This window comes from Dipodomys merriami, unplaced genomic scaffold (assembly GCF_024711535.1).
Source record: "Dipodomys merriami isolate MVZ:Mamm:240054 unplaced genomic scaffold, mDipMer1.0.p SCAF_6, whole genome shotgun sequence".
Taxonomy (NCBI): Eukaryota; Metazoa; Chordata; class Mammalia; order Rodentia; family Heteromyidae; genus Dipodomys; species Dipodomys merriami.
Genome location: NW_027206179.1, coordinates 49,297,286 through 49,312,281, shown reverse-complemented (window position 1 = coordinate 49,312,281; position 14,996 = coordinate 49,297,286). Strand labels below are relative to the sequence as shown.

At 32.1% G+C, this 14,996-nt stretch overlaps 1 protein-coding gene across 1 annotated transcript in view; it reads right to left on the bottom strand.

The window, feature by feature from the left end:
- Nucleotides 1-14,996, bottom strand: part of Diaph3 (diaphanous related formin 3) — a 450,161-nt gene that overhangs the window by 231,498 nt on the left and 203,667 nt on the right. The window contains exons 18-20 of the mRNA XM_070002884.1: nt 12,270-12,365; nt 6,492-6,586; nt 1,128-1,229 (exon numbers count right to left, since the gene is read on the bottom strand). Of these exons, the coding sequence (XP_069858985.1) occupies nt 1,128-1,229; nt 6,492-6,586; nt 12,270-12,365 (293 nt within the window). The remainder of the gene's footprint in view (nt 1-1,127; nt 1,230-6,491; nt 6,587-12,269; nt 12,366-14,996) is intronic.

Sequence of the window (14,996 nt, the reverse complement as noted above, 5' to 3'; positions counted from 1 at the left end):
ACAAAGCATTGTTAGGTAAAGCGAACAAGGAAAGAAAGAGTTAGGGAGGTAGGAAAGAAGTTACCTGGAGAATTGGTGTAAAAAGTGTCATTGTGGTTTTTTTAATGAGAAATTTTCATAATAAAAATTATAAGACTATGACAATCAGACAAGATTCTCATTTTTGTGCTCTTTTTTGTGCTCTTTTTTTGTGCTCTATTTTTTGCACTTTTTTTTGCTCTGTTTTTGCACTTTGAACTTTATAGGTAAGGGAAGTTATCAGGGTCACAATACAATGTAAGAAGGAGATTAAGAACACAGCACTATAACATGCAAATCATGGAATATAAAAGGGCACAATAAACTAGCCAATCTTAATTTTCAAAATCTTACCAAAGGCAATTTTATCCTGGCCAAGTAGAAGGAGCAATTTAATTGGAAGATGATTGAAGAAAGTAAATAATTTTATTTTAAATATCACTACTTCAAAGTATTATAAGACTAATTTAACCAATCTAAAAATAATCATCTAATGATTAAAAAAAAAGAACAAGGGAAAAATCTTGTTAAAAGTCTTAATTTGAAATAGAAATGCAGATAAAATGTATCGCTGACAAGTCTTTTCACCTCTTTAGACTCCAAATCCATAAAACAGGAGGGTAGAACTAGATTATCAAAGTTCCGTGCAGATTTGTTTAATGCATTCATTTTTCACCCTCACTGCCAAGAAAGACAATATTTCTAATTTCACACTCAAAACCATGAGAAAAACTCAAGTGAGTGATTAAAATGAGAAATTGAAGCTACTCTTATAATATGTTGGAATGCTTAGTTCGAGAATAAATCACAAGTATATCTTATTCATCAACAGTACAGTTTCCATTTTTATGATATGAAATAACGAATATAAAGAATTATATAGACACTTTTCAAAAGCCCCTGGGGTTTCATTTAAGGCCAAAACTTTAATATAGTATATTAAATCAAGATAATTTCTCACAAATATTTTTAGGTTAACAAAAAGCATATTGAACATTAAGTTTCATTGAATTAACAGTGCTATGGAAAAATTTCCCATTTTCCTTAACTTGCTTCCACAGTACAGAACCTCCCCAGTAACTGAGAATTGACTGAAACTCAGTACTTACCACAACAGCAAACTGCTCAGGTTCACATAAGTTGTTAAAGTCATTCTGGAACTGAGACAATGAATTCAATTGTTCTTGTTCAGGAAGATGTTTTATTAAGTTCTAAAAATTAAAACCATGAGAAAGTCTCCTCATTAAATGTACCAATCAATTTTTGGAAAAATTGATAAACTATACAAAGGAAATAAGTGCAGAAGTTAGCCTTTTGGTTTTTTCTAGATTACTTCTCTTTATAGAAGGCTTTAGGGAACATTCCATGCATCCTCAAAGCAAACAATTTTCCTCTCTTTTATGCCAAAGTTATTAATGTGAAAATCAAGTATTACAGAATGTTTATTTGATTAGCTGATAATTAAGAAGGAAGAATTTAACCTTTGCCAACAGAACAGATTTCTCACCAGAATAAATGTGATCCATTACATTTCAGCTTACGGAATTGAATGTCAGAAAATTTAGGCAAACTCAAACATATTTTCTCACTTTATTCAGGGGAATAAAAGAACTGATCTTATTGCTACCAAAAGGCAAGGGAAATAATAGAAAGTACGTCCATGGAATTTTCATGACAATGCACAGAAGATTTAGCTGGTAGAGCTATTTGAATTAAAAAAAAAACTGAAGATACCTTTAGAACAAAAACAGTTAAGTTTCAAAAAATTATAGACACAAGGTGACACATCTTGCAAATAAAACGCATATCAAGATACTTAGGAATATAATTACTAATGGGTATAGAAATCATGTTGTTGTTGTTTTGTTTTGGAGTTTGGTTTCTTGTGGCATGTACAACCTTTCCAAACACACACTAAACCAACAACACAATCACTTCAAAAAATACCAGTATAATACACATGTTTTCCAGATAGAATTTACATGATTAAACAATCCCTGGGAAAAATCAGCATAGATTCTCTGTTTAAAAATGTAACCAACCATAAGTCATATAACTAGTTAGTGTGTTGATAGCAAAATTAAAGAGTAAAACAGAGTGATTGGTATTTACAATTCCAAGTTAAAACATCAGTGATTTTACACAAAGCCAATGTCAAGTACAGATTATAATTAAGCTGACAGCATGCTATAACATATTTATTGGCAGAGAAATATCCCCAAAGGCATTATTAGCTTAAAATATTGTTAGAGGATATTATGGGTCAAAAATAGACCAAAAAACAAATTAATGACTCACTGTGTACCTTTGGACAAAATCTTGGTTGACTGGCCAAAAAAAAAAAAAAAAACACAAAACAGCAGCAACTTAAGATAACTTCTAGAAAACATAGTAATCATTAATTCCAGCAAAGAGAATAGAAACAGCAAAGGCATATGATTTTGCCATACAAATAAATTTTTCTTAGTGGAACTGTCTAAAAGAGCTAGAGTATTTACACCTTCTCTTTGTTTTAGTACTGAAATTAGGGATCTTGTGCTTGATCAGCTGCTGCTCTACTACTTGACTTTGTCAAAATGACAGCTTGTTTTTTGTTGGATATTTTAGAAAAAGAGCCTTTCAGCCAGCTTTGCAGGTGATCTTCTAGATCTCAGCCATGTGACTACAATTACAGAGGTGAGCCATCAATCCATAGTTGCCTTTCTTTAGCAGTCTTTTCCAAGGCCAATCAGATCTCTAAATATATTTTTGTTCACATATACTTAGATTTTTTTATTTACATATAAAACTTTTCACATATTTCATGTATATAGTTTGACCTTTTGTCAGAAATTTATCTTGATATCCCATTATTTTTATGTTTCAAAATGAAACACAATGTGAATTGTACTGATTTTGTGTATGCTCAAGTGGTTTTCCCCTGCTCCACTCAGTGTTACTACTGCCAGAAGAACTGCCCATCACTACATTCATACATGATTCTGTCCTTGACTATAATTACAATTTATTCTCCCTCCAAGTACCCTCAGCATCACAAGCACACGCGCGCTCACACACACACACTCCCCAGAGGACATTCTAGGGAACCATTCTCTATGTCCCACCAATTTTGATAGAGCTGGGTATGGGAGGTATTATAATTACATATGCAAATGTCAACTTTCTTGACAAAATATACATTCCAAGGTAAACTGATAGAGACAAATACAATGTTTTTGCATATTAGTGGGTACTATAAAATATTAGTGAAAGAAACTAATAAAAGTCTGATGGATCAGAGTCATATTTATTAGCACTTACTTTAAAAGGATATTTTAAACATCACACCCTCCATGGTTTGCCTCATTTGTAATAATTAACAGAGTTAATTCTAGCAGAGGATACTTCTAGCAGAGGATCACAATTGTTCTGTACATGAGCATATAAATTAATGCTAATCAAAATGAACTCTAAGATATGAAAGTTTTTAGTGTGTTTTTTTCACGTATTGGATGAAGTTAATTCTTTTTTCCTTTGTTCCCCCAAACCCCAACCTTTGGTTTTATCCCATTGTCATTGTTTTTGATTGTGGTACCCTGTGTCTTGTATATATATTTATCTGATTTGGGGAGGGGAAGAATAACAATCAAGGCAATAATGATACTTACTTATAAGACAATATGTTGGAAATGAACTTTACTACTTGGAGGGGAGAGGTGCTGGGGGAAGGGAAAGTGGGAGAAAACAAGGGAAGGGCAACAATGTTGGACAAGAAATGTACTCATTACCTGACTTATGTAACTGTAATCCCTCTGCACATCACCCTTACAAAAAAATTTAAAAATAAAGAATGACTCTCATAGGAGGCCTGAAAATGACATATTACTGATCTATTTCATATGAATAAATAACTAGACATGCTAAAATTAAAATATTGCAATGAACACAGTCAGCCAAAAAGGCGATTTCTACATACTGTTCAAACTAGTATTTCATGTGAATATTAGAGGAAGAAAGTTTTACATTAAAATTGTGAAAATAGCATAAAATTTTTATTCTTATTGAACTAGGAAATCCTCACATATGAAAAAAAATTGAAAATCATGAACAATGCCTCATACTTAGAAAACATAGAGGGCAGAATGATAATACATGCCGCAGTAGCTACTCTCAAGAATCTACTAAAAGGATTAAAGCTACAGATGGGATCTCATTTGCTACAGGCTGATTAAATCAGGTGATTATCCTGGATTACCCAAGTGTCCAATGTAATCACCAAATATCTTTAATAGGTGAGGGGGATAGAGCAATTGTGTGAGATGTGACCAGAAAAAAAGAGGGGGTGGGGTCCTGATTTAAGACAAAAAGAAGAGAAGCTAAAAAAGACAATGATATGGATTCTTCCTCCCTATGTATAGAAAGGAATCCAGGTTTGCCAACACTTATCTTTTGTTATTTATATAATGATGTTTGTGGTGAATTGTTATAAGAGAAATAGAGAAGTAATACATTATCCTAGCAACTAGTAAGGCAGAAATTTCAGGATCATGGTTGCAAGACAGCACTGGTCAGAAAAAAAAAAACAAAAAACAGTTCACACAACTACAGCTCTACCAAGAGATCTGCATGGTGGAAAGCGATTGTTATTCTACACTTCATGGAAAGCACAATGGCTATGTGAGGTGGTGTAATGGCAATCTGTCATCTCAATCACATGGATCGGAACAAATAAGATCATCGCTACCCAGGCGGACCTGGACTTAAGGAAAGATCCTGTCTCAAAAATAAATCACACAAAAAGTCCACCTGGGTAGTGATACTCTGGGTTCAAATTCCAATACTGAATGAGAAAGTAAGGAGAGTGGAAGAGGAGGGGGGTGGGCAGAAGAGAGAGAGATAGAGAGAGAGAGAGAGAGACAGACAGACAGACAGACAGACAGAGAGGGGGCCAGACAGACAGACATAGAGACACAAGAGATTACATAAAGCTGAACCAAATTAACTTTTTTTGTAACTCTATACAACAAGTCACGATTATCCAAAGTATTCATGTAATCAAGTAAAAGCTACTTTGTAAATATTTAACAAACTCATTATAATACAAACATGTTTTGAATAGAAAAATTTTCTTTAAGGGACTGGGCATCTGCTCCCAGCAAGAAGTCACATAAACAATCAACAATTTTAATCCAACTCCAGTTGGATTAAAAAAAAAAGTTGCTGCAGGGTAAATAGTGCTTAAAGAGGAGTTACTGAATTAGATGGGTTAGAGGTTCATAGCAGAAACCACAAATGAGAATACATTACTACCTCAAGCACCAGATAAAAGAGAAGCCTGGAATCATTTGTATAGACACATTTTGTTAATTGGTTAAGTTACCTAGAATAATTTTAATCATTATTTACACAAATTATCTTTGGTTTTTCTTCATGTTGCTAATAAGAACTGTTTTGTACCCAGGTTCAGGCAGCTTATGCCCATAATCCTAACTACTTGGAGGCTGAGATCTGAGTATCACAAGTTCTAAGCTAGCCCAGACAAAAAAGTCTCTCAGACTCTTATCTCAAATTAACCACAAAAAGCTAAAAGGGAAGCTGGGCTAAAGTGGTAGACCTCATTCTTAAGCAAAAAAGCTAAGGGACAGTAATAATGTGCCCACACATACACACACACACACACACACACACACACACACACACACACACACACACACACACACACACACACACACACACACACACACACACACACACATGTGCACACCATGCACACAAAATAATTTTGCATGCATATCCTTATAAAAACAAAGGGACGATAAATAAGGTTTTAACTCACCTTATGATTTGTATTTTGATTCTCCAACTTTAAATTCTCTCAATTCTTTTATGAGAAATTTAGTAACTTTGGTAGATTAGTTTTTCTTTTAAAAAATAGTGTGAGTTAAAAGTTTTATAAAAATATTCTGGCCTTCCGAATGAATTAGAATAAAACATAAATAATTTCTAGCCCTCAAAAGAGCACCAATGACAATAGATAAGGTGTTAGTAAAGGGAAATGAAAGAAACAAAAGCTCTCTAAATTTTCTAGGAAAAATAATAATGAACTCTATAAGCCTAAGAAAAAACACTCCCTAAATTAGTTATAAAAACACTTCCTAGATTAGCATATCATTCGTCTTAACTGTAAAAAGAAAAAAAAAAAGGAAAAAGAAAAACAGAAACAAAAGCATATATGTAACATTTAACAGATTGCCTTTCATAAATTGCCATTTAAAATAATTGATATGTAATCATTTTGATAGCATTATATGTAGTTTTCAGTGAAGATGCAGTTTTATCACCTAGCAATGCAGAAATTATGCTAAAAGAAATTATGCAGCAATGATTTCCCAGCTGACTGATTTCGGTTAAGAATTTTGCTTCACTTGGATATTTCCATTTATTGAGAAGTATGAAATAAACTATTAAAATTTAAGCTTGGCCTGATTGTTTACCTGGATCATAGATTCTGCCAACTGTGTTTCATCCACTTCTAGTATCATCATTTTGATTTCCTCATATGGCACCCGGAAAGAACTCAGGAAGATTGCTAAAAGAGATAGAGAGGAAATAAGGTCCATAATAAATTAGGTAATAAAGAAATTTGAGATGTTCTGTGTATAAGCTAAAAAATAAATATACAATCGAAAAATGCATACATTTAATATGGTTGTTGAAAAACAACTTTCATTAGCACATTCTATTCTCTTCCCCAGTTTTAGAACCAATGTTTATACAATTATCCTGTACTATTATGCAGTTGCCAAATTTATTTCTAAGTTCTTAGTTATTTGCCTACCAGAGGAATGATATTAATTTTCATCTGATTTAGAACAACTACAGTCTATGAATATGCTATGAAAACATCAAGTTGTATTGAAAAGAATGACAAATCCTAGCATATGTATATAATATCTTGTATGATATCTTGGCTTGTATAAGATCTTCTAGTGCTACTAAATAGTTCACAAGAAGCCATTTAAGAAAACTGCTAAATAATACATTAACTCTTTACAAGTAATAGTAGCATTTCACTATTCAATAGTATTGAAGACAATATGCTGCAAGTAGTAGTCTTTGCATGTCACAAAATCTTAAAATATTTCATTTTACAAAGAAAATATTCATGAACCAAACAAAACATATAGAATAATACTAGGAATTCCACACCATCATTTACACTTTACTTGATACTTAAGTATCTAGCCTTATAAGGTTCTTTTAAGAACTCTTGAGATATATCATGGCAATTACACATCATTAAATAGAAATTTTTTCCTCGATTCCTATTCTAATACTGGTTTCATGTTCAAGAGATGTGATTTTTATTGTTGTTGTTCTTATTCATATATTATTTATTTTATCAAATGTTGTTTCTTGACCATAGACATCAGTAACAACTTCTGTTTTGTTTTGTTTTGTTTTTTTCCATCTGGAGTTCTCTGTCATTTACAATCCAGGTAGTTGCACATATAAATACTATTTTTTCAAAAACCTCAGAAGACATAAACTGCTCCTTTCTTGGACTTTGTTTCTCATCATTGAGGGCAGTATATATCAACTACAGATGAAGAAGGGTGCCTCTGTGTTCTCCACCAGTTTCATTCACATTTTTTAACATAAAGTCAGTTATAATGGAAGTGTGTGCTACCAAGTATGAAATATACTGATATCCCATAATGAAAATAAGATGAATATTCCATAAGCAAGATGAAATATAAGATGAAAATCTAATAACAAATATTTATGGAATTAAAAAGCATAAATCTAAACAAAAGTTAAGCCATCAAAAATATAAAAAACAAATTGATAAAAAGTACTAGCCCAAGAGACAGAATATGACACGCATTATCTAAAACGGCCCAATAAAAGGTTCAAAATAAACCACAAATAAAATAATACTGGAAAAGAAGTGAAACAGATTTTTTTATGAATTACACAAAGACACAAATCATCAGATTAGGAAGGCTCAATGAATGCCAAATATAATCAATGAAAACACTGAGCTGGAGCCTTGTAAAATACCAAGCACTGGTGAGCTGTAACACAGGAATATTCAAGCATTGTTGGTGAGGAGTAATTGGCTTGCCATAAAGTCTGTTACAACTACCAACCTACTCTAGCACAAAAACAGCCATGGACAATAGGCAAACAAATGGCTTGGCAATGTCCATAAACAACGTTTAAAAAATGGGCAGTGGACAAGAATTAGCATGAGGGCCATCCAAGAATTGAATGAAAAAATATGTCATTAAACTTGCAATGAAATACAGCTAAATGTATTAATATAGTTTGAATAGACTTATATAAAATTCAAAACAAGTCAATGTCAAACTCATGCAAATGGCAGCTAAAACATTAAAAAAAATGTTTAGTCAAACATTCAGGATAAGGTTCCTATTTACAGTGAAAAATAAAATTGGAGACATCATAAATAAGCTCTGAAAGTAGAGGAAATGTTTTTGTAATCTATGACTATTTCTTATTAAACAGCAACATGCATTTGATAAATTGCTCATATGTATAATATGCAACAAAACAACATGAAAACACATGGAAAGAATACTGTTAGTTAGAGCACTAACCATATGCTAGTGAAGTATGCCCTTGTACTCTGTACCTGTGAGATTCTAGAAATGCTTGGAACAACCTGTCACCCAAGGATATTGGACCACATCACATACTCCCATACTAACAAAACTGATTTAAAATGTGGACTCTGAGCCACAGAGTTAGTAGTTCTACCTCTGAAATTGAGGTCACTCAAAAGGAAGTAAAGCCACAATAAAGTCCCAGGAAGAACTCCAGACAATGTTACTGAAATGATTCATAACCAAATTAACACTACTTCAAGTGAATTCCTTAAGTATTTTTAATGAATTATTAAGCCTGAGAATAGTCTTAGAAAAACTAAACTCAGAAATAAAGGTGATAATGAGGATCCACTTGTTGCAGATAAAAAAAAAAAACCAGCATGATCTCAGTCATGTAAACAAATAAACATATAAAGAACATAAATACTAATATAAAACATCAAAAACAGAAAAGATTAAAAAATGATAGTAAGATCTTTATTACCTTTCAGATAGAGATAACTAATTCTTTTACTTCCTCCTATGTTTGTCATTTGTTCGGCATTTCAAGTATTCTATTTAAAATACCATATATAACAAACATGCATATTTATAAAGCTAAATATAATTTATGAACTAATTCACATTTGGAAAGATAATACCCAACATTCTGATACCTATGGGGAAAACGTACAGAAGAGCTTAGAATGACTTAATAAGACAGCTCAGAAAACAGGTATACTCTAATTTGAAATACACAAAAGTTACAGGGAATCTTCTATATTATTCAGTTAAAGCTTCCAAAGAGCTCATTAATTTTTTCAACAATTATATATCTTATCTTTCAAAGTGTGATTATATAGATCCTACTAGAAAGTTCTGGTTTCAGCTCAAGAATATAAAATGTCAAGACTTGGGAACCATTCCTGCTTGTTTTTGTTACAAGAATTTATTAATATTTAAACCTTTATATCCTATAAAACTCACAAGACTTTTCTTGATTCTGGAGTTATATGGTTAAAAATGAAGTCAGTATCTTTGTAATAACCCTCTTGAACTCCAAAAACCTGAGCTGCCTTTAAGTAATAAAAGTATGATGAGGCATCTTTGAATCCTTTCCTCAAAATTCTACAAAATACAGTACTGAAGAACAATCACCGCAGTGCAGATCTATTTTTTTCTCTTCAATAAAATTTGGAAATGAATTTCTACATTTTCATGTCAATATTCTACTAAAGTCTACAGCATTACTCCAATTTGTCTCATTCAGAAACTGTTGTTACTATCTCAACAAGATTCTTCTCAGAATTCAGTATACAGACCCTAAATTTTATATATAAAAACCAGCTGAAACTCCAACGATGATTACAGTAAACATAGTAAGATGCTTCAGCTTTATAAAGCTTCTATCATGGGGCTGGGAAGGTGGCTCAGTGGTAGAGTGCTTGCCTTGCATGCATGAGGCCCTGGGCTCAATTCCTTAGCAACACATAAGCGAAATGGTGCTGTGGCTCAACTAATAGAGTGCTAGTCTTGCGCTGAAGAGCTGAGGGACAGCGCCCAGGCCCAGAGTTCAGGCCCCACAACCAACAACAACAACAAAAAAATAACAATTCTGCTACAATCTGAGAGAGCAGAAATAACACATCATAATATGGCATGTTATATATTCTGGGTCTTTTGATTTTGAACTTTTAAAATATGCTTCTAAATAGAATGACAGGGATATAAATCCTCTACTGTGAAGCAACTAATATGAAGATGATCCTTCTCAATGATAATGTGTTAAGTGACACTTGTGCCTAATTTATTATGTTGTAAATAACTGTGTGCAACAAGTTCATTATTCAACTGATAAACATATTTTAACTGTTATAATAGCTATACCATTATGTTATTTATAATATTTCATAGGAAAATTAACAAGATTATTTAGAGCCAAGATTAGCAATTTCTATAGCCTATTGATATTTTTTGAATTAAAATCAGCTACTTTATATCACAGCATACAGATTTTATTCAGATCTAAATTAATAATACAATGCACTGAATTGAGATAATACTGCAGCATGGAGGAATGATGAAGAATATGTGAAAAACTCTGCATATATTAATGTTCTAACAAATACACAAACACAGTTATTCAGAAATTGAGAAAGTATGTTCATTCCACATCAGAGATAGTGTTATATATGTAATATATATCATACATGACATATGATATATATATGACATATGATATATGACATATGATATCCCCCTCATCACAAGGATGGACATCACACTGACTGCCACATTACATGTAAATGGAAAGAGACCACTGGAGCTTCTCACAGTATTGAGTAAATGCTTACACTCCAAAACCTCTTCAACTCACATACCTAATTTGGGAGAGGCAAGGAGGTGTTATCAGTTTGTACCCAGAACACAAGTGAATTCTGGCAAATAAAATTAATGTCTCCATACTATCATATAAGGAACTCATCCAACAATATCATAGGGGGTATGGTCACAAAAGAAATATCAATTCTATCATTGCCCTAACATAATGTTCTATAATAAAAAAAAAAGTGTATTATGAATTCCTAGAGTACAATTTTGTCCTAAGATCTGCTAAAAGCCCAGGTAAGACACGTGAAAAGTGAGAAACAGACAAACCAGATTTACTAGATTCTCGACATTATAACTTCTCGCATCCTCAGAAAGGAGTGAGTGTCTGTGCAAGTGCGTGCATGTGTGTGTATGTGTGTGTTTATGCGTGCGTGTGTGTGTTAACATCTCAGCTACTAGAACTATCTTTATATTTGATGCATTTGAGATTAATTTAGAAATGAGTTGGGAACAAAATTATTTGTCTTCTTCTCACACAATAGTAAAGTCAGGAAGACAGTTTAACACTAAGCATTTAGCTCCTATAACAGTAATTACATCTAAAATATTTCTAGTCAGTACTTCTGAGGAATGGCTTTGAACTGTTCTGATGGGATAATGGAATTCATTGTATTCATCATCCTTATTTCCATTAGTATTCTAACTGCTTTCAAGCATGATCAAGAATTGTAAATAATAGAGACTCGTAGTTATTAAAAAAAATACATTATCGGGGCTGGGAAGGTGGCTCATTGGAAGAGCGCTTGCCTTGCATGCCTGAGGCCCTGGGTTCGATTCCTCAGCACCACATAAGCAAAAAGAAAAAAGCCGGAAGTGGCGTTGTGGCTCAAGTGGTAGAGCACTAGCCTTGAGCTGAAGAGCTGAGGGACAGTGCCCAGGCCCAGAGTTCAGGCCACACGACTGGACCAAAAAAAAAAAATACATTATCATTAAAAAAATACAATGTCATTGCCTGAATTCCTGGCCTTTACTTATATACATTAAAAGAAGGTAGCTCTCTTTTCATTTATGTAAGGTAGAATTTACCCCATATCCTTTATTTATTCTAATTTGAAGCAATCAATTTAAAATGTAAATTAATTTTATAATTTAATAATTTTTAATCCTTTAATTTCACAATTGCAAGAAAATATTTATCTTTACATCTATTATTTAAACAATGAAATTAAAATAACAAAATGAAAACAAGTCATAAAATGAAACAATTTAAATAAAATACCAGCCAGCATATGTTTTGGATAATTTAATTGCACTGAATGTGATACTTACAAAGGTTTTGGGCAGTTTTAGAATCCAGAAATTTAAGTTCTTTAATTCTTTTTTTAATAATTTTCTTTTCCTCAAAATCTTCCTCATCTCTTCTCTCTATAAAAGAAATGATAGAAATGTTATGAGATATATGACATCACAATGCAAAAGAGCAGAAAGTGAATTCTCCAAAAAATCAAAATCCTAAATACACACACACACACACACACACACACACACACACACACACACACACACACTCATAAGTCACAATTATTTTTTTAAAAAAACACACATATCTCAAGACCAAAATTGTTGCAGATGAGCACTGCTGATTCTTAATCTTGTTGCAGATAAGCACTGCTGATTCTTAATCTAGAAAAACTATGGAAAGTAAATATCTGAAGATCTAACAGGAAAAGGAAAAATAAAACTGTGGATCATCATGGAAACATACCTGATAGAACTGGTATAAGTACAGTTACTTGTGTGAACAGTATACAGCATACAATAATAATTTGTGTGCCTACACTTCGCTAGTTTGAAAAGTTAGCCCTGAGAATGTTAAACATAAACAACCACATTGCTACTGTTTGGTAAGATGTTCATTTAAAAGTGGAAATCCTATGAAATACCAAGAATCAAATGAATGTAACTTTTAATTCAGTCAAATTTTATACACAGTTCCCTTTACCTGATTGTTCTAAGAAATCAATGAATAAATTTAACAACTTTGTTTTGATAAAGTATATAACAACTGTGCTAGCAACAATATATAAGATCTGTAATGGCAGTGCAGTGTATGATAACCATATTTAACAGTTATTCCTAATGAGGTACTGTGTCATCTTTCCTCTCATTTTGGACCATGGACAATGTTCTCAACTTCAGTTATCTTGTAAAATTAGAATGTCAGTAAGCAAGAATAGGTAGGTAAACCAACAGAATAACTAGTTGTAATAATTGTGTGTGGATGTATGTTTAGATAGATAGATAGATAGATAGATAGATAGATAGATAGATAGATAGATAGATAGATAGATAGATAGATAGATAGATAATATAGTATATAATTTGGTACTACATATAATACAGTTCATTATAATTCTATAAACAGAAAGAAGCATGTTTTATTTCATATATTAGTACAGAGTATGAGTTAAAAATAAAAATTATATAATTTGTGTATGACCAACCATAATACTGAAATAATTTTAAATGATATTTTTATCTGATACTTAATATTTAAATATATTAATCCTTTTTTTTTCCTTTGAGCAACTAATACACTTAGGCAACTATCCATCCGTGTTAAATACTATGGATTTATATTTTAATAATTGGTGCTTCATACATTTAAAAATCTGTTTTACACCAACAACAGCATAAGAAACTATTTGAATTTTATTTGAATTGCAAGGCAATTCAGTTCAGTTCTGAACTGAACATCTTGACAATGAATTTCCGATCAAGACCATGGCCTGCTTCTATAATTCTTCAATAAACACAATTTCCCTCATAAACAACTCATGTGTGTGTTTTTTATTGTGTTAGTATCCTCAGAATATATGTTAACTCTATAGAGGAAAGAAAAGTTGTTGTAAGAGGAGAAAAGGTACTATTTTAAAAGAACAAGATCAAAGGAGGATAGGGGTGCTGAGAGGGAAATGAGAGATGATATGATCAAAGTAAGTCTTATGAATATAAAAAATATCACAATAAAAACCATTATTCTGCAAAATTAATATATACTAATGAAATTGAAAGAGGTAAGGAGTCTGGCCTGTATAGGCAGAAACTTTGTATAGAGATACTTATAGCCAAACAAATGATATTTATATATAGCATATATATGTATATGCTTATGTATGTGCATATTTATATATACACACATATATATAGTCAACATCTGTGTGCACATGTACAAATCCACCAAGTAAAGGACAGAGAAGGAAATTTGTAGGCTTAAACAACCAGGTAGATGACAGTAGAGTTTTTCATTTAATTTGCCAACAAAAGAACAGGTTAAGCTAGTCCAGTTTTAAACCTGTTCAGTTTAAGCTGAAATTCCATATTCACATGGAAAACTCACGTATAAAAGAAGCACCTTAGCATACAGATGTGAAGGGCGAAAAAAGTAGAATAGAAGGATGGGTATCAGCCCAAATAATTATCCCACTGACGGTCAAGGTTCCCCAGGTGCCAAATTATAACACATATATTTCACAAACTTTCGCTCTGAAATGTTATATTGACTGAAATTTTCAGCCAAGCACTAATTAGAATTTTAGTATGATTCCTTTCTTTAATGTGACCAAATGACAGTCCTCTATTTTTTAGAAGGTGTATACATTATATTTTCTTTGTTACCAAGAAAAGGACAGACTTTAATGTCTACAGTCATCAACATTCTCTCACATTGTGAAATATTTTCTATCTGAAGAGAAAGTAACACAAGTAACCTTAAATTTTAAGTAACACTGCACTGACCACTTTGTTACAGATTCTTACATAAACCTTGCATTACTCAACATTAAAATACTATCATTCTCACAATGAAAAAATAGTTCCCTAATATAAATAATTTTAAGTAACAAATTAAACAAATAAAAGGATGAATATCACCTAATTAGATTGAAGTATACTTCTTACTAGTTAAGCAATGTCTGTCTTTTTCAGAAAACCTGACAACAAGATATCTTCTTGCTGACTTTAATGTCTCACAATATTCAATGCAACAGATTTATG